We start from the raw sequence: 25,297 nt of genomic DNA on the forward strand, positions 1-25,297 counted from the left end.
GGTATCCTTGTTCTGTCCTGATATCTGTGGAATCTGGCGAGGACTGACCTCAGGCCGCCTGGTGGGCCATCGGCTCTATGTATTCTCTCGGTTTTAGGTTTGTCGATGTCCTCATCTGCTGTCAGGATTTTAATGATATCATGTATTGTTTGTTTGAGGTCGTCTGTTTCCCCTTCGCACTCCGGAATCTTGAAGAACCGTAGGTTATTCCTTCTTTCTCTATTTTCTAAGTCGTCCATCTTAAGGCGAATTTCATCCTCTCTCTTCGCTGTTACGTATCCTGAGGTCCAATTGGGCTTCCAAGGTATCTATCAAGGCTTGGTTGTTCTCGACGCCCTCCAGTCTCTCCTCAATGTTATCCACTCTCTGTGTCATCTTATTGATTTTGCCACCAAGGTTACCCCCCATGTTTCCGATTTCACTCAGGAGGGATGCGATGTCTCCCTTGGTGGCTGCCGCTCCCGTCTCCGAGGCTTCCAACGACATTATGGTTCTTGGATCTGGGTCCGGAGGAAGTGGGGTATATGCGTATCTGGCCAACTTGCTTTTAATGTTCATATGGTACTTGTGTGCGAGGAGGCACACGTCCCGGGTGTGGGGGCCCTACCCTCTGCACTGCTGTGTTGTATGGGTCTTTAAGTATGCTGTGGGACGTTGTGCAGGGCGTCTCGTGGATAAGGGGGCCTATGGATGAGAGGAGGCACACGCCCTGGGTCCAGGGGCCCTACCACTCGTTTGAGTTGGCTTCTGTCGGTGGGCTCAATGCGATTTCAAGGGTGCTCCAGTGTTGGTGCGGTCCTGTGTGTAGGCACTGGTGGGGTTGCGTGGGAAAGATCTCTTAGCAGGGTGCTTTGTCTCCAGTTAAAGTTCAGAGGGGGACACACTTGGATGCTCCGTTTCTCTTTGTCGCTGGTCCGCCTGTCCAGTTCTGGGAGGAACAAAAGACTGGCGGTTGCAGAGGAGGGCACACGCCCCGTAAGTGGGGGCCCAACCCTCTGCACTGCCCTCGCTGCAGGCACAAGCTCCTTGCCTTGTCTGCTGTGGCCTTTAGTGATGTATTCATCAGAGATTATATGAATAGTTCCTCAGTCGCTTGCGGTGGGTCCAGGACCGCCAGTTATGGTGGTGTGGCTGGGTGGACGAGGTCTGAACTTGCTGTGGGATGCTCCCAGAGCAAAACGCTTCACATGGTAGGTCGGAAGAGTTTCTTGATTCTGAGCGTGTTGCTGCCCTCCGGGGGGAGTTAGATGACTGTTGGTTCTCTTGTGACGGTGCCTGGGGGAAGCAGTTCCTCTTTAGGGGATGTCTAGTGGATCAGCCTCACTGAGTGGTGCACTGCACCCTTGTGATCGAAAGGGGAGCGTGGCACAAGGTGTGCTGTAAGGAGCTTATAGTTGGGGGCAGTTTAATGGCACATAGAGCTTTGTGGGCTGTTGTCTTGGGCCAGGATCGGCGTTGTGCGAAGTACAGGGGCTGCGGCAGGGCCGACGGCTCCAGCTCGGTGTTAGGATCTCCCCCTTTGGGCCCTCGATGCTATATTCATCGGGGCCCTCTGGGGCTTCTGGGGCAGGGGTGTGGACAGAGTCCAGCATGTGAGTGCCCCGCCTCAGGGGCCCATGTGTCTGGCTGCGTTGTGGGGGGGGCGGCACACTCAGCGAGGGGCCCTCGCGAGCCCGCACGCCGCCTGCTGCAGTGGCTCGAGCCCGGTCTTCAATTGGGGTGGGGGCAGGGGGCGCTCTTCCTCCACGACCCGAGCACTGCCACCTGTTAGGAAAGATTTCTTAATTGTGGGTAATTTTCCTTCCATGTGGCAACCCCTAAACTTTTTGCTGTTGTTTTCACCATGATCTAGACTTTGCCAGAGAAGTGCAGCCTTCTGCCGCACTCCTCCGGGCTTTCGCTCCATTCTTACGGGGAAACTGACATGCCCTTAAGACAGTCAGTACCGGGAAACGTTATTTTCCGTAGTTCTTTTATCATGTTGCAGCTTTCGCGCAACATGACACAAGAGGGCACTGTAAACTAAGTTACTGCTCTCTTGGGTCTCTAGTCTTCTACAGGCCCTAGATACTCTCTTTGGATTGTTAATGAACGGTGCAAGTGAATCACGGACGGGACTGGTGGCAGCGATCGTTTCTTTGTGTTTTTGAGCTCCTTTTGGAGTTTAAGCGCGTTTCTTGCGCTTAACCCAAAATGGTGGCCTGGCTCCCAAAATGGCCAGACCACGAGGCTCTTTGTCCTGCCCGCTGACCATCTTGCCCCCTTCACCTCCCCCAGGTCGAGCCGACCCGAGGCCTTCCTTATTTGGGCATGTACTTTCCCGCGAAACACAGATGCTTTTGCAGGCTTCTACAGGCCTGGTGTGTGCCTCCAGGATGTGGGCTGGGATGCCTGGTCCCAATACACATCCTGGGTGCCAGAGAGTCTAGTGTGTCGTGAATGCCTGGGACCACCGTGGTCCGTGATAGGTCCACGTATGGTGTGAGTGTTTTGTGAGCAGATCTCCCATTGGGTCCCCTCCGTTTTGGCTCGAAGGGAACCGTGGATAAGAGGAGGCTGGAAACACCACTAACATGTCGATCTCCTGAGTTCTCATGAACGAAGGAATACAGGAGCCAAGTATCCTGCAACTACGAGGCTGAACCGAGGAATCGCTGGTGACCTACTGAATGACTGCTCCTCTGCACTGCTGTCGCTTTGTGAAACCCTTTCTACCTCTGATCGAACGAGAAGGGCTGTACTGGTACTTCGACACCTGGAATAGTGGGAACAACTATTCTCGGCATCTTCACCATCTCCTGCACGTAAGCCTTCGTAAGTGTCTCTGGGCCATCCAGTGGACTGACCAGCCTACCCAGGAGTCTTGCTCTGTAACCGCCGTCAGGTTGTGTTGTATTACGAGTCCTTGCCACTCTCACCCGATTCGTACACTTGGAATTCCCAGGTCTGACGTGAGAAGTGCACCTTGGGCTGAAATACACACGGCCGCTCCGTCGCCCTGCTGTGGTGACAATCTGTGCGGGTTCACTGCGTTTGGGACATCTTCAACTCTAACTTCTGCTGCTGCGGAATCTACATGACGCCGAGACGTCCCGTGCTTGTATCTGAACCTGCCAGCACTGAAACTGACGCAGAGAAGCCTGGGTCTGTCTGCATCGGGGACCGGTGAGTAGCATCGCTAGGAACTGGTCGCCCTCCTACAGTAGCCCATAGCTTTTCCCCGCTGTGTCAAACAGCATGCCTTTCTGTACTCGCGCTCTGCTTCTGCCCACAGTGGAGGCTGCGCTTGAGTCGCGGAGCTCTGTTCATCTTCATTTGATCACCGAACTGAACTGCCTGATTCCCTCAAGGAGACTCCCCTTTGCCCGTTGGCACCCGTGTGTGAAGGTACTTTTGAGCACAAGGCTCCACTCTTCGTAGGGCTCGGACTTCCTTCTAGTTAGGTGCCTCTAAAGGCGGACTGGGTCTAACTATTATTCGCACTGCCTGTTTTCCTCCCCATCTAGGTGGGCTACACATTTCGTGCGTCTTAACTCGTTAGACTCGTTGGTAATTGTATATATATTGTATTTGATTGTGATGTGTTGGTTTACTTGAGTGTTATTGTGATTTCTCACTATGGTGCGCACATGATCACCTGTGCAGGGTGTTCGCCCGTCCCACAGGGGTTGCGGGACAGACGGCGAGACAGCGACTGCTGGGGGAGCTGCAGCGCTCGCGCCTTCCACAGGGGGATGATGGGAGGAGCTGGGTGCCTCGGGTCCCGTGTAGCTACGGCCCCCGTGTAGCTACGGCCTGTGCTCCGACTGCTGCATACGTGGCTGGCAGGGGGAGGCGCAGACCAACGGTCTTTTCTCCTGGTTGGCTCATCCGTTTTTTCACCAAAATTTCGCTCAGTGGGTGGGGGGCCAAGTCAAACAGCTTGGGCAGCTGTTGTTGTGCACGGGGGGGTCAAAAGTGGGGGCTCAGGTCACTTTTGGGGCCCGTGGATCTGGAGCTCACACAGAGATGTTCCTCATCCATGTGCCCCCTGGTGGCCAACCAATTACAGTTTTAAAGTATTAATGATAGGCCTGTGTTGAATTAGCTTTCCATAACTGGTAGGTTTGAAAATTATGTTCCAGATATTTTTTTGAGGAAAATTATAATTATAATTTGTTATTTAGAACGCTTTCTACCCGGAAGTTTCTAAGTGCGGACCCGGGGATTGAACCTGTGTTGCTCTGCGTCGTCCTGCTTCCATGGCGAGTGTTTTATCCTCCCGGCTAAAGAAGGTGCATATTCAACCAATACAACATGTCCACTAATGTCAACTCCATGTGTTCCGAAAAGTAACCCTCCAATTTTGTTATTTCCTAATTCCCCATAGGAGCACACATGTAGCACCATAGCCCATAATTAATGGGAGTTGGGTGGAAAGGACCAGAAAAAGATACTCCAGCATTTTGAAATAAACTTTTACCATACACCCACTCAAGATATCCTCTTTCCGGTCCAGAGATAATACAGGCATCCTCATTTCTGGTGAGAATCAGAGAAGCGGAACCTTGCTACCATGCAGATGCAAACACTTGAACTTGAAGATCATTCGTTACCCTTCCACATGCACATCTTCAAAATGGACCCAATGGCTCCCACCTCGGTAAAATTAAGTCTTCTCCTTGTGGATTCTTCTCAGTAAACGGCAGGTGCAGAGGGACCTTCCTTCATTCCGCCTTCCCAGACCTCGCATCCTTTAGTATGACCAGTGAGCCACAGCTCTTATCCAAGAACAGAAAGATCTGCCAGTTCTGAGCTTTATTTACTTCTCTTGGATTACAACAAAAAGTAGATATTACCTTGCTCTGTGTTCGGAGAGAATAGAAACAACTCTCACATCCCCAGTCTCATTTTACTTCTGACTCTTGTCCAGTTAGTCTGTACATCCTGCACACCTTTACTGAAGGACCACATATTCCATTGGCAATTCATTCCCAAGAAGAAAGCCTACCACAAATGACTATAGATCCTCTTTCCCCAGAGTTTACAGGAAGGCCAATAACTCTCAAATGTGCCTCTCTTGCTCTATCCTCCAAACCTTCACAGCTGGGATTTGCCTTCTGAGAGACCGCCTTATTCTAGTGAACACGGAAAAGACGCTTGGATCTAGCCAAACTCAAACAGGTAGTAGAGCAGTAAGGCTTAGACTTCAGGAATTGTGGAGGTGGTGTCATGACAGACATACAGCCCTCAGCACTCATAATTTGGTTACACAGTAAAGTATAATACTACACTATTTATTAGACCTCAACACAGTATATGCACTACAAATAACTGGTATTACTACAAAACTACTACTATACACATATATACATTCACTATGGGTGTTCTCACTAGGGAACACAAGTACTTTACTTCTAAGCTAGTCAGATGTTTCATTTCAGAAACATATGAAAACGTTGTGCAGTAAAGCATGTGAAACATAAAATCAGTACAGAAACAGCTAAAATTAAAGTTAAGTATTCCAATAGCAATGGAAACACTAGTACCCTGCTTATAAAATAAGGCCTATATTACTTCAAAGTCCTTCCCTGCTAAGGTGAGTAGGGTTAGCACCCTTAAAAGTGCCAAGGAGAAACCTTTGTAGGATTAGGGAGTCTTAGGAAATGGAGAAACTAGTTTTGCTAAAGTTAACAGGGGAGTAACATTTTCCAAGGATAAAAGAAAAAAGTTAAGTATCAACGATCGGGGGTCTTTGCCAAGCCCACCAATCTCAGGGAAGCCTAGGTGAGGAGCCTTGGCCAGAACTCCACCGATTGCGGCCAGGCAAGGGAGAGATAGGGTCACGAATGTGTGCTCATGTAACCCTATGGCGCGAGTGAGGTAGAACAGCTATGCAGACTCCTCGCTCTTTTTCTGATTAGATTAGAGACTACCCCTAGGGTCCCTAGATTTGCTGATCCTACTTCTATTGTTGGTTCTGTTGCAGGGGATGCCAGGGTTGCGGGTGCAGTGACCTTTTTCGTTATCAGGATTTGACCCGGCTAAGCCACAGTGAACTATTGTAAGTTGGTTGCTGAGGCTGAATAGCTGGACAACCCTGGCACCCTGTACTGCAGACCACCATCAGTCCTATGATGACCGCAGACCCCTAGGACACGATGGAAGCAGGCAGCAGCAAAGATCACCAAACAGAGGCGGTGGCAGGGCACTCATGCAGCAAGAACAAAAACTGCTTGCGGCAAGAACAAAAACTGCTCCCAGAAGGCCCCTCTTGGGGTTGGAGAGCAACAACTGCAGGTGTACAATTCTAGGGCCACCAGCTGGAGTCCTGCAGAGTTCCAAGGCAAAACACGTAACAGCAACCAGTGCACCACAGTGGCCCTGGCTAGAGCTGGTTTTCCCACAGGATGTTCCCGGGAAACATCAGAGGCAGGATCAATGTGTGAAGTTCTGGACTTGTTGGTCCCACCAGACAAAGGGTTGAAGCACTGGTGAGTGTTTTCAGGAGATCCGTCAAGAGATTCAGTGCTTCACTGGGGCCTGGCTGTAGGTAAGGGTGGAAGTCTTCAACAGTTGCACAGGTATTCAGAAGGTTGCAGCTCTTTTTTGAAGTCTTGGCCAAGAATCGCTTTAGGAGTAGTACTTTTATCCTAGATTTGAGCCAGGGTCACCACCAGCACTCCAATGAGGGATCTGCACCATTCAAACTGGTAAAGGCTGTCCAATCATGACCAGTGTCTTGCTCCACATCTGCCCAGCAACATACATATCCCTGGCCAGCGTGTGGATTGGGACCAGACAGTCTGATTAGCCCCCAACCCCCATACATCCAGCCAGATACTCACACTGCCGCTTTACCCAGGAAAGCCAATGCTTTGCATGGGAAATGCCTTTCCTTATATTGTATTTCCTGACCTGTGGCGGCAAGATGGCCAAAGGACAAGGGAAAAAAAGCATGGCACAGGTGTTGTGAGTATGCTAAAAAGGCATTATCCCGTAAAATGCCAAGTGCACACATGAAAAACAAAAAACACCACCAGCCGATCTTGGACAGGTTGTGAAAGTAGCACAAATGGAAAAGGTATTCGAAGTACCCCTGCTAAACTTCACTGGAAGTTGATGCGTGTGGTCTAAAAACAAGTAATTTCGTAAAGGCAGAAAGGGGCCCCATGCTCTGGTAGCCTTAGAAACTGACCAGTGCCCCCAAAACAGATGGGCTAAGCAAGGAAAGTAAAGCAAAAAGGTTTTACTTGCTTTCAAAAGTGAGGAAACGGATCAAAACATAGCAAAAAGTTGGGGGTTCCATTGACATGGGAAAGCAGCAAGAAGAAAATCCTTCCTAAAACCTTCGCTAGATTCTTAGCAGCACATTCTTGCAACACTGTCACGCCATCTTTGGGCCTCCATTTCACTCATTGTACCCTCTGCTTTTCCCTATTCTCTTTTCCACATACCCTATGGAAACTAATGCCTTGGCCACATGACCTGTTCATCCACTTTACTATCCTTCTCAGCTAATTTCACTTCAGTACAATCTGCTTTCTTATACAAGGTATCTATTGATTTTAATAGGAGCTGCTCACCCAAGGATCATTTGTCCCTTCTGGTCAACCATCTGACCACCCCTCAACTTACTCTGGGTTTGAAAAACCTGCTACTCACATACTTCTCCAGATCATTTTTTCAACTGGTATTGTGTGTGCCTCCAGCTTCCCTCTGTTTGGTCTTCTGCTCTGTAGCATGCTCTTGATGCTCTGCTTCTAGACCAATGCTATCTTTAATGTCCCACCGGGGGAAGGAAAAAGTCCCCAGGTTGCAGTTTTCTGGACTCTTTATAATAGCCCCACACCCACATATGCATACTCCACACAATTTGTTTAGGCTACCAGCATCCAAATACTGCCTCACAATGTCTGACAGTGGCTCTGCACCAATGCTCAATGGCAACACATCTTTTCCCAAGCTGTCGGACCCAGTTTTTTACATTTTGAAATGCTGAAAACTGGGTCTGTGGAATGCTGTCAGGCTAGATAAAGCCCTGTGAAATATTGTACCTGAGAAATGTATGAATGTTGCATAGTTAGTCCATGAGCGGGTTAAAACCTGTGAGCCTTTGAACTTCAGAAAGATGATTCCATGCAAGATCTGTAACGTAGCATGCAAATATAAAGAAAGCATAAGAGGTTCAAGACTAATGCAGGTTGGGACACATAGTCCAAGATGTATAGATACTTGAAAATTTTTTCCATGCTGGGAACTGAAGCTAAGAGCGTAAGACAAGTCTGACATGCGCAATGACAGCAAGAGGGACTAATGCATGTTGGATTGTATAAGAAGAGACTATAAAATTTCCAAGCACTACCCCAAATCTGTGTTTCAGTGCATCCTCTTAAGCTTTACTTTCCATTTCAGTCCCTTTTCTGTGTTGTGAGACGTGTCCATGAGTTCCCCTGAACTTGTTGATAGGCCCAATTCACCTGCAAAAGAATGAGAATGTGATTCTTTCCTTAAGCCAAGTCCATCAGTGCAGGACTGAGAAACATCTGGAGTACAGGTAGAAATAGCAGTGATAGAGATGGAAGCCCTGCTGAAGTCTCTGTTGGCCAACAACAGCTACGACGAGTCACGCTCCAAAGCCAGCATGCTCAAGCAGACCACCAAGTTCAAAGTCAGCAGGGCCAGTTATGTTGACCAACAATTTAGCCACGGTGGGTTTCAGCAAAAGCTGAAAGAAAACACCAAGAAAGCTTTCTTGAACATAGGGATATTTTTGTGGCATTCTAAGTGCATCCTAAAAATCGGCCATGATACAACAGAAGTTCTTTTTGCAGAGGATCAAAATGATTTCTTTACAAACTTTAAGAGCTAGACTAAGAATGCTAATTGGCCGAGGAGTGATTGAGCCAACACATTTTACCTTACCTCGTATGAGAAATGCATGATGAGTATGCTGCGGTTCTTAAACACCCTTGTGACTGAGCAACACATTCTTGGGCAGATGATCAAAAGAGATCTAGAATAGGGTTTGGACCGTGGGCAATAAGTATGCTAACTTAGAACATAATTACTTCTGCCTGCTAGAATCCTCCATTATGAGTTCTACACCCGTCCCATGGGCCTCCTCCAAATTCTTCTCATTCCAAAGCTTAATAAAGGTTTTGAAAACCACCCATCTGTTGTGTAAGTGTTCTGTGAAAAGAAACTAAAAAAGTTCCCAATTAAGGAACTCACGTCCCCCGCACACTTTCCAATATCTGGATGACCTGACCAACAATTAATTTGTATTTTAAACAGTATTTCTAATAATATTTTTATAAAGAAACATTTAGCGTAAAAAAAGCTTAGGGAAGTCAATTATTGAAGAAATCAACATTCAGTCAGAGTAGGTCACAAGAACCGAACTTCATGTTTATTCTTGATATTGAAATTGTGGAAGGCCCAACGCGTTTCGAGTGGTACAACACTTCATCAGGGGCAAATCAAACAGTTCAAAGGAAAGATATGTACAAAATGTACATTAGAATAATGTTTTCCATTGACAACAATTTTACAAAAACAGCTTGTACAACCAACTTGAAAACAGTATATAGGCTAATTAAATGAGCATCATTGTCGCTAAATATCATGCTTTCGAGGTGAATTGACACCCAAGGGCTAACTTTTTCAAACTCAACAGTTCCCTTAATGTTACAATTTACAAAACAAAGTGAGTCAGCATCATGAGCTTACTTAATAGACTGGACTGTGTTTTAAGAAATATTGTAAGGTCATGTGGTGGTTATAACAGAAGTGTACTGAAAAACAGAAAAGGAAATTCTAACATTTTGGATCACCCATATTGGAAAGACAAACTACACTGTTGGACAAGATACATCGATGATGTCTTTGGAATTTGGAAAGGTACAGAACAAGAATTGACGGAATTCTGGCATTACATCAATCAATGTAACGCGCAGATTAAATTCTCAATAGAGATTGGAAGACCACATGTGAATTTTCTAGATGTAACAGTAGAATGGAAAAACAATGAATTAATAACAACAATGTATAGGAAACCAACCCATGTTAATAGCTCTTTACATTTCACGAGTTTCCACCCAAGACATCTTAAGAACAATCTTCCTTACAGTCAACTTTTACGGGCCAAACGGATCACTTCCAGCACAGAAAAACTACAAACAGAATTTGATACTATGAGATCGAGATTTCTAGAAAGAGGTTTTCCTGAACAAATAGTGACACAAGCCATCACCAGAACAGAATTGCAACCTCGGGACAAGTTATTGAATAAACAACCAACACAGACTAAATCCAACCTGATTTACACATTGAGATACTCAGCGCAAAGTTTCCATGTCAAAAAGATCATCACTAAAAACTGGAACCTGATTTCATCAGATCCGAATCTTAACCGCCTTTTTCCAGTTCCTCCTATGCTAGTGTATAAAAGAGAAAGGAATATTAGAGATACACTGATAAAAGATGAGAGACCAAAAACTTCGACCCAGAGGACACTTACCAAGACAAAAAATTGTACTTTTCCCTGCCTTAATTGCCAGCACTGCTCAAACATCATAAAAGGCAATCACAACAATGGCAAGAAGATTCCCTTGAAAAGCTATGCAACTTGTGATTCCAAAAATGTAATTTATACCATCAAATGCCCTTGTGGACAATACTACATCGGGAAGACCAGTAGAAAAGCCAAGGAAAGATGGGCCGAGCATAAATCTCAGATCAGAACTAAAAATCTCAAATCACTGGTTCCGGTTCCACTTTAGGGACAACAATCATAATATTTCTCAGATGAGATTTGTGGTTTTGGAAGTAGTGCACCCCCTACAAAGGGGAGGTGATTTACCTAAACTACTTGCACAAAAAGAACTATATTGGATCCACAAACTTGATGCAATGTCCCCTTTGGGGCTCAACGAAGACTATTACTTGGGTCCCTTTATCTAAAAATGTAGAATTGCTGTCATTACACTACTTGCTTTACTATCCTGATTACCATCTTTAGCCCAACCACATTCTTCTTGGTTAAATAATGAAACTGATGAAATTACTGCATGGCCACCATTAGATTGTGCACCAACCCGACAGGCAGCTTTGCGCCTCTTAAATTTGACTATATATGTAATTCAGTTTGTCTGATCATATGTCTTATGATACCCTGATATATGACTAAATTGTGAACCATTTATGGGCAGTGTAGCGGGCTGGCCCATATATCATGATAATAGAAAAAATTATACCCAGAGCAGGGTTCATTTTCTCACCCTGAGATTTTGCTACGCTTGGTAAATGAATTCTTTTTATCCTTTCCTCATCCACAACTTTTGACCTAAAATCTATTCCAGTCAACTAAAGTCTGTACACAACTTTCATAATGTTCCCGCGCTCGACCTATGACACCGGTCCTGCACTTTAAGTTCGCCACTATTCTAACGCATCACTCCTCCGCTCTGTGCGCCTGATACCTTTTGGCACATATACTGAGCTACCAGAACCACCAAACCCCCGCGCGGGTTTTCTATGAGCAGTGGCACATAACAACAAGCAACTGTGTCCTCCTTTCCACGAGATCATCACCAGTTGGCTTAACTGGTGACTTTCTCTAGGCGGCTTGCATATTTTTCCATGTTCCTCTGATCAGTTTTAAGTTTTTAAACTCTATTACAGGCTGCCTCTATTTAGGCGCTGCTCGCACCGTTAGGCTGATCCAAGCTACTATCAATATGTGGCTTACTTGTTTTCAGCTCATTTGTCTTAACATTTCACCTCTCCCTGCAGGGACATGTAGTTGCCCGGCCTGTGTTTGTTTACACGTGACGTCAGGCACGCGTTTGCGTGATGACGTCATGTGTTTAACATCCCGGACCCCTTGGTTTGCTGCCTCGCTCCTTTTTTAAACTCGGCACTATCCCAATGGTAGTAACAATATTTCCACTATTTTGATACCCTGTCTTTTATTCTTTTATCTGTAGCACATCTTCCGATAATTATCTAATTTGAAGACATAGCGTCACACGCATCTGCATGATGACGTCACGCCTTTTAACACAATATTAACACACACAGCATTGACAATGGCGTTGGCGTTCCTTCGGGCTCCGGTCTCCAGTTGGCAGTGATGTGGTTACACAGGTAAGAGCTCCTCACCTCCAATTACACCCCTATGCAGAATCTTGTTCCTACGTCGCCTTTTACCTCCCTTAAATTCGGCTAGACCTTGATACTATCCCACCTCTCTATTTCTGTTCCTTTTAGTGACAGTGGACATCTGTTGAACAAATCTCCCAGTCACTGGCTACAATTTAATTTTTTCCAAGCCACCTTCTTGGTTTCCTGATTACCGTGGGTTCCACACCATGGCTAAAGATGATTTTCCACTACCCAGATAGATCGCTATCAATTGTAAGTGTATTTTTAAGTTGATTATTGCTCGAGCCTTTCCTGATTACTGCACTTATCTACCAGTCTCTGATACCCACTCCTTTTCTACAGATATGAGTGTGTTGACATTACTAATCTAGTACTGCTTGGTCGATTACTTGGGATCCCTTTCCTTGATCCACCATCTCTTCGCTTGAAGATATTCTTATATATTCACAAGGTTAGAATTTCCTTTTCTGTTTTTCAGTCCACATCTGTTATAACCACCACATGACCTTACAATATTTCTTAAAACACAGTCCAGTCTATTAAGTAAGCTCATGATGCTGACTCACTTTGTTTTGTAAATTGTAACATTAAGGGAACTGTTGAGTTTGAAAAAGTTAGCCCTTGGGTGTCAATTCACCTCGAAAGCATGATATTTAGCGACAATGATGCTCATTTAATTAGCCTATATACTGTTTTCAAGTTGGTTGTACAAGCTGTTTTTGTAAAATTGTTATCAATGGAAAACATTATTCTAATGTAAATTTTGGACATATCTTTCCTTAGAACTGTTTGATTTGCCCCTGATGAAGAGTGTTGTACCACTCAAAACGCGTTGGGCCTTCCACAATTTCAATATCAAGAATAAACATGAAGTTCGGTTCTTGTGACCTACTCTGACTGAATGTTGATTTCTTCAATAATTGACTTCCCTAAACTTTTTTTTACGCTAAATGTTTCTTTATAAAAATATTATTAGAAATACTGTTTAAAATACAAATTAATTGTTGGTCTGGTCATCCAGATATTGGAAAGTGTGCAGGGGACGTGAGTTCCTTAATTGGGAACTTTTTTTGTTTCTTATTACTTTACACAACCTAGGTGTCAAGGTTGCTTATCTCTCCTCTGCACCTCACATCTATTCTCTAATTTCTTTCAATGTCCTACTTTACACATTAATCCATTACAGGACTACCTCTACTAATAGAGTGTGCCATATCCGTCCAACTTTGTTTCCTCCGTGTAAGTGTTCTGTGGCAGATGCACATGAAATGTAAAGTGGCTAAACCATGGTTTAGCCTCTAAGAAGAAAGAACTGTTTTAGGAGCGTTTTTCAAAGTCACTACTCTGAGAAACCAGAAGGTGTCTCACCCACTAGTTCCCGGGGATCTTTCATCCAGGCGTCCAAGACATGGGACATGGCCATCACTTTTGGATCCAGTTCCTGGGGGTGGACCAGTGCGGGAGGATCACCTGGGTGAGGGGTCTTCGGGGAGTGGGAGTGGGAGTGGGACACTGGATGGTAAGATGCAGTAGGATATTTGGGAAACCCCCACCCCCTTCACAAAACAAACACTTTCTCATAGACAGCCCACTATGAGAGAAAACGGACTAACACCCAAGCCGTATACCTGACGTGTCCCAATACAATGGTCAGGCAATTACATGCACACCTGACTTCCATGATCGAGGCAAAGCACTCAAGGAAACAGCAGTTCCAAGATGGCAGTTTAACACAAGGAGAAAGACGCAAAACTGAAGGGGATGACAAGGAGAGAAGGCCCCTTGACTTTTTTGACAAGGACCTGTTTCTTTTGTGAAGCCTCGAGAGTAGAAAGCGTAAGACCAGGAGACCAGGCTGAGGAATCTTGCATTGTGTGTCGGAGGTACCCGGGGCCCACCCGCGCCAATAATCATGACGGGGAGAATCGCCAGCTGCAGTGGTACTTTGCTTGGGTCCAACAAGAAAGCAGCGTCGGTGAAATCAACACAGCCGGTGAGTTGGGGAGACTGATACAAGACCGGTCTGTGTTGAAGACAAGGTTGCAAGCAGCAACATTGTATGGCGAGCGCTGAAACCAACATTGTATGAAATACGTGTGATAACCAACGCGAGTAAAGTTGAACTGCAGATGAGTGATTGAACTTTGAAGCCAAGATATACGATACCTTTGACAGAGTGGTCCGGCACTGCATGCATGTTCAATCAAATTTCTCTGTAAGGTGTCCAGCTGAGAGTTGACAAAGGTGACAGTGGCAAAGGATTGTGAGTCGAAGTGGTCCTGCAGCAGGTCGAGCCAAATCCTTAGCACAATCGAAAATCTTCGATGTTGATACAGTAAACAAAGTTGATGGCAAAGGAGATAAAGATGGTCCGAGCCCAACGGAGGAAGATCAATTGAAAGCTTTGTGTTAAAGCCAATTTGTGTTTACAATAGATAAATTGGTCTGAGCCTGGCAGAAGGAGGCTGATTGAAGATTTTGTGAAAATCCTACAAAAATTATGTATATGTGAAAATACAAACTTTGTGTTAAAGTGGATCTGAGCCCGGTGCAGGGGGATCCAAGGTGAATAGTAAATCACCCAAGAAGTTGTACATGAGAACCTATGGAGACAGAAACTTTTGAATGTTTGTTTGTTGTATCAGGCCCTCTGAAGTAAGAGACTATGGGCCTCATCACGACTTCGGCGGTAACCCCTAAATCCGGCGGTAGCGCTATTACCGCCGGATTTAAGGGTCCGCCGAATCAGGGCTTCGGCGGATTTCAAACCAGCTCTGAGCTGGTGTGAAATCCGCCGAAAATTCGCGCTCATACCGCTGGCGGGAAATCCGCCGGCGGTATGAGCACGAAATTTCCCCATTGAGCCCAATGGGGAAGGGGGCATTCCCGAATGGGCTCAATGGGGAATGGGGACTTCCAAGTCTGCCGAACTCGTGATCCCGCGCTATTAGCGCCGGGGTCTATGGCGGTCGTGCTAATAGCCCCCGCGCTAATAGCGCCGGCCCTACCGCCGAAGTCGTGATAAGGCCCTTTGAATGGCAACGGGACTTTGGCACAGCAGGCCCCGATACTGAGATTTGAACTGCATCTTCGTGCTAGAGAAGCCAGAGACTGTGCTAAGCTTGAGTGTGCCACCTTATCCCGTGCTGAAAACATGGGGGAAGGGAAGCCAATGGCTTAAATATCCTGACATATCATTTCTTGAACACTTTTCATTTGCATAACATTGTTTCCCCCGCTGTTTGTTTTTAGAGGTAAGGATTGGCAATATGTTTATTAGTATAGGCCCTTTCATTTTGACAGGAAACCACTAGGACTGCATTATTATTTTATGGTCGTAGCTTGCTCCCATCTTTAGATTTAGCATTAGATCGGCGTTTTCCAAACCCAGTTGAAGTTCAAAAACATCCTTGAACTGTAGTGACTTTTCTGTCTTGTGCAGGTAAAATACTGATGTTCAATTAGTGCGGGGCAAATGCAAAATGGGGTCTTAAGTCGAGTTGCAGAAAAACGAGGAGCAGCTACCGCCCCAGGGTTTTTACAAGTGTGGCCCACAAAGCCAGACACCACCGTCCTGGAATAGTCCCAGATAGTGCTAAGATAATCAGGACTTTACACACAATGCAAACATAAAGGGGAGAGGGCGGAAAGTTAAAATTGCTGGGGAAAGCAAACCTCAAAGTTGTGGTCACTGTATAGGGTCGTCTGGTTACGGGTTTGAGGCCGTTCACCACGCTCCTCTTTAGGTTCTTCTGTAGACTGCAGACTGTAGGGGAACACCCAGATTTGGTTCTTCAACGAAGGAGAGAACCTCACAGAAATCTTCACCGACGCATTTCTTGCGCTAACCCCGGATGGAATAATGAGGCACTGTGTGGTTGAACACCATGAGTTCCTTACACCAACAACAGACATTCAGGGACCTGGATATGTACTGGGACCAGACGGTCTCAAACCCCACATCCAGGCTCACGCACAAGCCGCCCCTTTGCCTGCGAAGCAGCTTTGCCCGGGAAAGGGCATTCCATATTTGCCATTTCCTGATCTAATAAGGCAGGAAGAAGGCCATAGAACAATGTGGCTAAAGAACATTCAAAACCCTTGTGGCATGGCCATCTTGGGGCCCTAGCCACCTTTAGTAGCCCTTTGCGGTAATTGTAAAAGTGCATGAGTAAAGAGTACAAAACACAGTAGAAAAATATCCCCTGCCACCAGCTCACCCTAGGCACGTTCTAAAAGTAACCAAAAAGCCATTATAGAAAAAGCTATAATGATGCAAAGGTTCCTAACTGCTCTTCCCTTTAAGGTGACAACAATACTAGGAATTCACAAGGAGACATACTCTTTCAGTACTGATAGTCTTATGGATTGATCTTTTTCCACAAGAATGAGCAAAAAGAAAAGGGAAGTAAAGCATAAGACTTTACTTACCTTCAAAATGTCAGGAGTCTAAACTTAGGAAAAATAAAGGGTGTCCCATAGATGTCTATGGGAGGAAATCAGCAAAAAAGCATCTTTACTAACAATCATTTGAAATGATAATCATTATCTTGTACTGCTTAAAATGATGCCTCTCTTTGTCAGTCTTTGACCTTTCCTCACTGAAGCAAGTGTACATTTAATATACCTAAGCTAGACATTCTGCAACTACCCATGTGGTCATTTGGCATAGTATAAAAGTCTATTAACATAACATAATAAAAGGGAGAACTATTGCGGTCATTTTGTAACTTTTCTATATTTAAATATGTGCCCTTGTACAACCTTTGAGAGAATAATCATACATTGGACATATGGAGCAATGCTTGAGGCTTTTAGAAATCAAAAGAAGCAGAATTAATATTTTGAGAACTGGAGAAATAGGTAGTTCCTTTGTTGTGTATATATCCTACTAAATGTAACATTATACCCCTTGTTTCTTCTGCAGACTAGTGAATCTGGTAGTGCTGATGAGTTGCAGAATCAGGCTTTGGAATGGCATGACATGATACCAGAGTCAGAAGAGACCATGGACAAGCTAAGAGAGGAGAAATCGGCGATGGCTCTGAGAATGGTTCAAATTGAAGAAGAACGAGAAGGTGAATTAATGTATTTGAGATGAGGGTATGGATGTAATATTCCAGAGCTAGTGCGTGCTTGTCAGCAAGTTAATTTGTGAGTGCTTGGGCTCTCTTTCTGATTAGCAGCTTTCTATGTGGCTGGCACTTTTTAATTCCTCACATGGATGTGTTGGTTTGTGTAGTTTTAGCTCAAAGTGCTTGGTTTTATGAAGACAATCCTGTTAGATTTCCAACAAAGGCAATCTCATGGTGTGCTTTTTCTTGGTCTGAAAGAACGAACGTTTGGATATATTCTAATCTAATATTGTCTTCCTAAAAACTGCTCTCCTGTCTCACAATGTCCAAAACACTTTGCATAATAGAGGGGTAAATGACCAAAACACTTTGCATGATAGAGGGGTAACTTAAAATGAAATGACTACATCATCAGAGTGCTTTTCAATGCTTCTGGGCTGTCGAGCTTGAAAGAGTGTTTTTGTTTGATATTCTTTTCCTTAACACACACACGCCAGACTCTGTTTCCATATGTTGAATGTTCATGCTGCAGTTGTAACTAGAATGCTGCTTCTTATAGTGCCCTAGTGTGACCTCTAAATTGCAGCATCACTTGTACACCTTATCTATCCTTGTGTTTTGGTTAAACATGTTCAGTTCTTGGGTACAATCATGGCTGCTTTTGCGATTGAAAAGTACTGTTTTTTGCTTCTTTCAAATTCGTACACAGATTGACAAATAGAAGGCACTAAAATAGACATATAGCAGAACTCTTCTCCCCAACACATTTAATCTAAATGTTTTGAGGTAGTTCAGTTAATTTAAAATGCAGTTTACAATGTTTCAAAAATGTGAAGCAAATGTTACACGACTGGCTTCAAAGAAACATAATTAACACTTAACCTTTTTTGAGTATAAACTGTTTACACTTAACATGTTTTGACTATCAACTACATTTCTTTTCAATGTATCCGTATTCATATCGCATAGCCTCCGGGAAATTTAAAAAAAATCCATTGTGATAGACTTCCTCCTTCCCTTTAAAACACGCCAGCAATAAGGCTTTCTGAGACCTGGGACCACACTATCTCAAACTTTCCCTCCCTAAATACTGCTTTTCTAGAGCCCTCTGCTCCTTTAACTCCCACTCTCTGCTTGTCAAATGCTTCCCCAAGCAGAGAGTGGGGGGCAGATCTCTCTCCATCCGGCTGGTGCCTCTCACTGGAACAGCCTCCCAGCCCCTCTGAAACTTGAGCCGGCCCTCCTTAAGTTCCAGAAACTTCTCAAAACCCTACTTTTCTCTACCTCTTTCCCTTCTTCCCTCCTCTGCTAATCACTGTACTGCAGCTGAGACTGGTGGCCTGGTCCTTCATGAACCTCACAAGCCCCAGGCACCTGTCCAGTCGACACCAGCAACCCGCGCCCTTAGCACTGCCCTTTGGGGCCCCTACCTGTGGCTGTGCATCCCACCCTTGGGATTTCTTTGCCCTAGCGCTTAGCCAGCGGCTTCCTCCCCTGGCACCCCTCGGCACTTCACTCCCAGGCTCCCATCAGCGCTGCCCATACCTGCTCCCTCCCCTTCCTTCCCCCATCTCCTACACTTCTCACTGCACTTGCACGTCCAAATGTCACAAGGCCTAGTAGGACCACAATTGTATAATGACTGTTTTTGCATTTTTACTCCCCTTGTTCCCTCCCCACTTTGCCTTGTGGCACCTGGAAACACCATCTTGTTGTATAGGCGCCTAACACATGCTCAATAAAATAAAAAACTATAACGTGGAATAACTCAAAATGAGATTAACACAATGTAAGAAAAAACAATCTGAAGCCCTCAACACGTGGAGGACCATGAGTGTATGGTACACGTCAAGTAGGGGATAGTATTACAAACGCGCCCTGCCAACGGCCCTTTTCAATCATAAAAATGATTACAGGTATATAAAGATTTTCACATATATATATATAATAAAAAACAAAGCCTTGCTAAAGGTCCGCAGCACAGCTGCTGGCTTCCAAGAAAACACGGAGGCACCTGTTATTAAAGTGCAAACAGTGCTATTTATTTAAAGATATTGTCGAATCACGACAATACATATTGGCATCATGGGCAAGGAGAAAACCCATGAAGGTTACAGCATCACGGGATGCATTCTAGCCGAAACGGGACTTTGTCAGGCAAATGTACAATCTCAAATCACAAGCTCAAAATATATTATGCAGACAGAATCCTTGCTTCCTACATGTAACGGTCTAATCCCCGAGACCATAACATTTCACACAGATAAGTGTGTAGCGCAGTAACATAATGGAACAGAGTCTAGATACAGCTTCTACAGAAAGAAATTAAATATAACAGTAACAACATAGTTTAAAACCTCAACACTATTTGTTTTATCAGAATGTCCCAAGAAACAAAAGATTCTAAAAATTTGATATGCAGAACTTAATCTACAAGCCAAAGTGCAAGCGCATAGGAATTATTAATAATCACTTAAAACCATAATGTGCAAATCTGTGACTGCTTCACAGGCAAAAGTGGTTTTAGAAGAGCGCAGCAGTAACTTAAAAGCAAATCCAAAGTTTACTAGAATAGATCATATCCATATAAAGCAATTCAAACCAAGTGGACAAAAAAACAAACAAAAAACAAAATGAATGACACAGTAGAAACCAATTATATAAATTAAACATTTTGATGAGAAGAAGACAATCACAATGATGATCATGCCTTTTTTAATTGAAGTTCCTCAGAGTTAAAACCTCTGGGTTTCATACTGTCCATCTGTATAATCAATGTTGATTCCATTGGCATAACCTCAATAGTCTATTGCTCTTCAGTTTGTGTTCTTCAACATGTGCAAGGGTCTAACATCTCTGTTATGGAACCCCTTGAAGTGCAAAGCCAGAGGATAGTTAATATCTCCATTCTTAAACGCTCTATAGTGCTGTAAAATTCTGAGCTTCAGCAGCCTAATCGTAGAGCCAATATATTTTAAAGCATACAGACATTCCATTAAATATGCCACACATTTTGTGATACATATAATTACATGTTGGATTCTCCAAATCCTCTGCTGGCCAAAATGAATTTGATTATCACCTAAGCATATTTGAACATTTTACACTTATTACATTTATGAAACCCATCTAATATTGATATTAGATAACCAATCACCATGCACTGCTATCAAATCTCTGAGCATGCTGGGAGCAATGTTATCTTTCAAGCTGGGGGCTCTAGAAAATGTTATTTGAGGAGAACTAGTAAGTACCATGTTCAAATCCTCATCACTAGTCCGGCTAGGCCAGTGTTTAGTCAAAATGGTTCTTATGGCTATAGATTGCACATTGAATCTAGTAACAAATCTAGTAATGCCACCATCATCCGACTTGGGTTTCAGAATTTAAATCTCTCGCTTAATCTGACCTTCTGGTAAGCTCTATCAATCAAATCCCGAGGATAGCCCCTCGTCAGAAAACGATCCCCAATTTTTCTAGCTTCCAGCTTAGTCAATTTCCCTGGAGCAATTTCTTCTAGCCCACACAAACTCACCATATGGAATACTATTCATCAATGCCCTTGGATAATAGCTCTCAGCGTGCATCAGAGCATTAGAAGAAGTGGGTTTCCTGAATAAAGTGAAAACCAAACAATTCTTGTCAATGGTAAATTTCACACCTAAAAAGACCAATTCATCATAATTAGCAGATTCAGTGGAACCCACTGCTTTTCATTGAGGCTGAGCGTTTGATTGGAAGCGTCCTTGATTCTGAGATATATAATGTACATCCGCCCCCTCCCCAGAATGGAAAGTTTGGGAAAGATTTGTTAAAAAATAAAAAAGGTATTAAGAAAATTTAAAAAGCTATTTCAGCCTATTCCCAATACATTTTTCCATAGACAAAAAAGGTAAAAGTTTGCTCTACCTTACAACCCCAACCGCAGGACGTATTTGGACTAGGCCCGAAACAATTTGGGCACAAAGTGTTGACTTGTGATCCTTTTGTGGGATGGGGTTATTGTGTCCAGTAGTTTTCTTAATATTTGATCGAGAATGGGGTGCCCCTTTCCCCCCAAATTATAGCTTTATCACCATGATGCATTGCAGCATGAGGCTTTTCAGAAATGGAAAAGCCGCCATCTTTTTTTTCTCCATTTGAGAGATAACCTAGGGTAATACTCTCTCTTATTGGAAAAAGAAAAGGCAGAAAGATGCCATTTGCAGGGCAGAAACCAAGCAAATTCCATTAGGCAAGAGGTGGGGGGGGGGGGCATGAGGACACTAAGTGAAATCTGGAAGTTAGAGGTGGGCTAGGGATAGATTTTACAGCACAAAGCTTTCCCATAACCTCGGCTATTGAAGGAATAACTGTGGCTACCCGACTTCACAGATGAAACTGTGACGCAGAAATGAGGGCAGGGGAGGTGAGGAGGCCACGAGGGGAAGGTGTGGGGAGCAGACACAGATGAGGGGGGCATTTACTTGGCGAGTGCCTGGGAAGGCAAAAAAGCATTTCTTTCCATCACAGTTTTTCCTGATAACTGCAAATATGACTACAAATAACCAAGGGTATCAGTAGATCATTGCACTGCAACAGTGGTTATAGAAAAAAAGTTATTTAAAAACAATATAATACAACTGCAGTGATGTCAGGGGTGAAAAAACACTGTCCATGGCTGGTTGCTTGGTAGCATTTTAAATGGCTGAAGGCCCGGTAGTGTTGTAAAAAATACAGTGGGCACAGCCGAAGGCCTTTGTTAGTGGCCAGTTACTGTTTTAACATATACAATGGGCACGGCCGATAGGCCACGGCAGCAGTGGTATCAAAAAATATACAGTGCCCACGGCCATGGCCAGTTGCACTGAAAAATATACCTGGCCTGGTCAAACACCATGGACAGTGGTGCTCACAAATATACGGTATGCACAGCCAAAGGACCGGATTAACTAGGCGAATTCCAGTTGCAAAGCCCAAGTTCCTGTTGCAAAGCCCAAGTTCCTGTTGCAAAGCCCAAGAGTACATATCTATTATATGAGAAGGAATTTACAGTGCTATACAAAATGGCATTATGGGGGAGATCAATGGGAAAACGCTGAGTTAAGCCGGTCCTGAGTGTTCCAATGCACTGAATTTCAAAGTTGTTGTGTTACGTTTACTCTCCTTAACTGTACTTCACCAAAGGTTTTTTCCTTGAATATGAATATACATTTCTGATGTTTGTGAATCTGCTTAGAATCACATGCTGTGCATATAGTCTGACATCTAGTGGTAATCGCAGAGTATTGCATCTTGTCTTTCGAAGATCGAAAAGGGGACGTCGGCATGTGCATGCTTGTAACACTATCCCTAACCGGACGTGTAGTGTACCCAAAATCCCTCACGCATCGAGGTCCCTCAGATTGTTTTTTTGCGCCCAGCTAGCTGGTCGCCCTATGCAGAGCTAGTACATTGCAAAGTTATAACTTCATTGTCCCACGACCGTTGGTTGTTTAGTCATCGACCTTTCATCATCGACGATTACTTCTGCAACCCTATGCTGAAGACGCCTGCGGATTTCGGTGACTGGTGCTTCGGTCGACGCTGTCGACAGCTTGGCCTCGGCCGTCTGACCAGGCCTATACAGTAGGGAGAGTGGGGCCCCGAGGTTTGATTTGATTTTGATTTTTGAATTTGTAATGCGTGCATAACGGAACAAACCGTATAGAGGCACAGATGTAACCATCATTGATATGAGGCAAGATCTAAATCCTGGAAGTGAAACAGCCTAGCACAAAAGAGAGATGGACCAATAGGCCTACCTAAATAGAAAACACTTCAATGCCCTCCAAAATTGAGATAATGAATGAATCCTGATTTCCAGTGGAAGTGAGTTCCATAATTTTGGTCCACACACAGCAAATCTTCTGTCTCCCCTTGAGCTGTATACAGACAGAGCTGCGGATAACCAGAAGATGCCGATCATTACAACTTAAGTGTCTTAAAGACTGATATGGTTGAATCAGATCGCTTAAGTATTATGGGGCAAGACCATTAATGCACTTAAAAACAAGACACGCCACCTTGAATCTTAGCCGGTCTTCTACTGCCAGCCAGTGTAACACATGCCGTGATGGTGAGACATGTGCGCATCTACCTAAGCCAAGGATAGTTCTTACAGCATCATTCAGAGCTTTTTGCAGTCTTTGCATTTGTTGGAACAGGATGCCAAGCAGCTGGCTGTTACAATAATCCAGGTGTCTGTTGGTTAAGGCACCTACCACCACAGCATAATCCTCCCTGGGAATGTAGGGCAACACCCGCCTGAGAAGCCTCAAGACAAAGTGTACTGCACAAATCTTTGCTTCAACTTGAGCATCACTGCCCATATCGTCCTGCCAAATGCAGCCTAGATTCTTGACCTTAGAACCAAATTTCAGATTTGACCCCAATAAAGTTGGAATGGGTAATTTCTTGGCAGATGTTAAGAGACGTTTACGTCCAATTAAAATCAGCTCAGTTTTAGCTGTGTTCAATTGGAGTTGATTGCAGCACATCCAGCTATTCACCTCGTCCAGGCACTGTGCCAGTTTACTGAATGCATTATCAAAATTAGAAACTCTGATGAAGATCTGAGTGTCATCTGCGTAGGAATGAAAATTCATTCCATGACGCCTCAAAATCTCCAAGAGAGGCCGGATGTACAGATTGAACAATAATGGTGACAGTGATGACCCCTGTGGCACACCTCAAATCAATCTGATGGCATCCGACAGGAAGCCTTCCAACCCCACTTGCTGATAACGATTGGTCAGAAATGATCTGAACCACTGCATAGCCTGTTACGATATCCTTCCCACCTCTTGTAGTCGACCCAAAAGGGTAATATGGTCGACTGTGTCAAAGGCTGCAGACAGCTCCAGCATCATCAAAAGGGACAGCTCACCCTGATCCGTGGCCCTTAGCAGGTCGTCCTCTATGGCCAAAGGGGCCATTTCCGTTCCAAACCTAGGTCTGAAGCCCGATTGAAATTTGTGCAGTAACATTTCCCTCTCTATGAAATCCTGCAATTGACCAGTAACTACCTTTTCCAGAATGTTTGCGGGCTAAGGAAGGCCAGCTATTGGTCGATAATTCTGCGGGATTTCAGGATCCAAAGTGGGTTTCTTTAATAAAGGTGTAACTATCGTATGTTTCAATCTAAGGGGTACCATCACCTGAGACAAGGATTTATTAACAAATTTAGTTACAAAAGGCGTCTGGTCCGAATCCAAACGCCTAGCCACATAAGCAGGAAGTGAAAATAGAGAGTCATTTGTTGGCTTAAGTGTGTCCAGCAAATGGTAGATGTCTTTTTCATCAACCTGTTGAAAATCTAAAGTTGGTAAAATATTCTGCCCCATTTGGTCATTGGGGTCTACTGTGCATTGATTACTGGGTGGCACACAAGAGGAAACCCTTGGGGCCTGAATTTATTTAGCAATATCCACCTTGATCCATTCAGTTTTATCCATAAAAAAAAGGGAGTTGAAAAGATTTGCCTGCATATGTGAAGATTAAATCAGTGTAGATTTGCAAGCAGAGTTACAGAATTTAGACACAATGGAGAACAGCTCCCTGGCAAGGTTACTCACTACCTTAACCTTTTGCCTAGAAACTCTTTTTTGTCTTGAAAAATAGCCCGTTTGTACTCTCTCAATGATGTTTTGGCTTTATTTGCATTCTCTGTTTGTCCATCACACCATTGTCGATCCGTCTTACTGACTGACTTACGCAAAGGGATCAAATTCGGCATAAACTATGGTTTAGAGCTTCTTATTTGTTTGATTTTTTTTAGGGGACATCCTGGACCATACAGCATCTAGGATAGCGGCTCACGTATCAAAGAAATCATCAGTAGAGAGGCTTGATTCTTTTTAGAATGCATTTCCTTTCCCCGGTATCCAGTCATAATTTCGAATGCAATAATTTCGAAAGACAAAATGTCGAAAAAAAAATCTCGAAAACAAAAATGTCGAATTACAAAAATGTCGAATTTTTTTCGATTTTTTTTCGAATTGAAGTTACTACAAGGTAAGTGTTTAAATGTGTTTTATTATTATTTATTATTATTT

At 44.2% G+C, this 25,297-nt stretch overlaps 1 protein-coding gene across 4 annotated transcripts in view; it reads left to right on the plus strand.

The window, feature by feature from the left end:
• LOC138503575 (golgin subfamily B member 1-like) overlaps positions 1–25,297 on the plus strand; it is a 1,546,163-nt gene that overhangs the window by 662,209 nt on the left and 858,657 nt on the right. For all 4 annotated transcript variants that reach the window (XM_069623402.1, XM_069623405.1, XM_069623404.1 and 1 more), the window contains exon 14: positions 17,075–17,225. In XM_069623402.1, coding sequence (XP_069479503.1) covers positions 17,075–17,225 — 151 coding nt within the window. The remainder of the gene's footprint in view (positions 1–17,074; positions 17,226–25,297) is intronic.

Source organism: Ambystoma mexicanum, chromosome 11, assembly GCF_040938575.1.
Source record: "Ambystoma mexicanum isolate Mex_15411 chromosome 11, UKY_AmexF1_1, whole genome shotgun sequence".
In the NCBI taxonomy this organism is placed as follows: Eukaryota; Metazoa; Chordata; class Amphibia; order Caudata; family Ambystomatidae; genus Ambystoma; species Ambystoma mexicanum.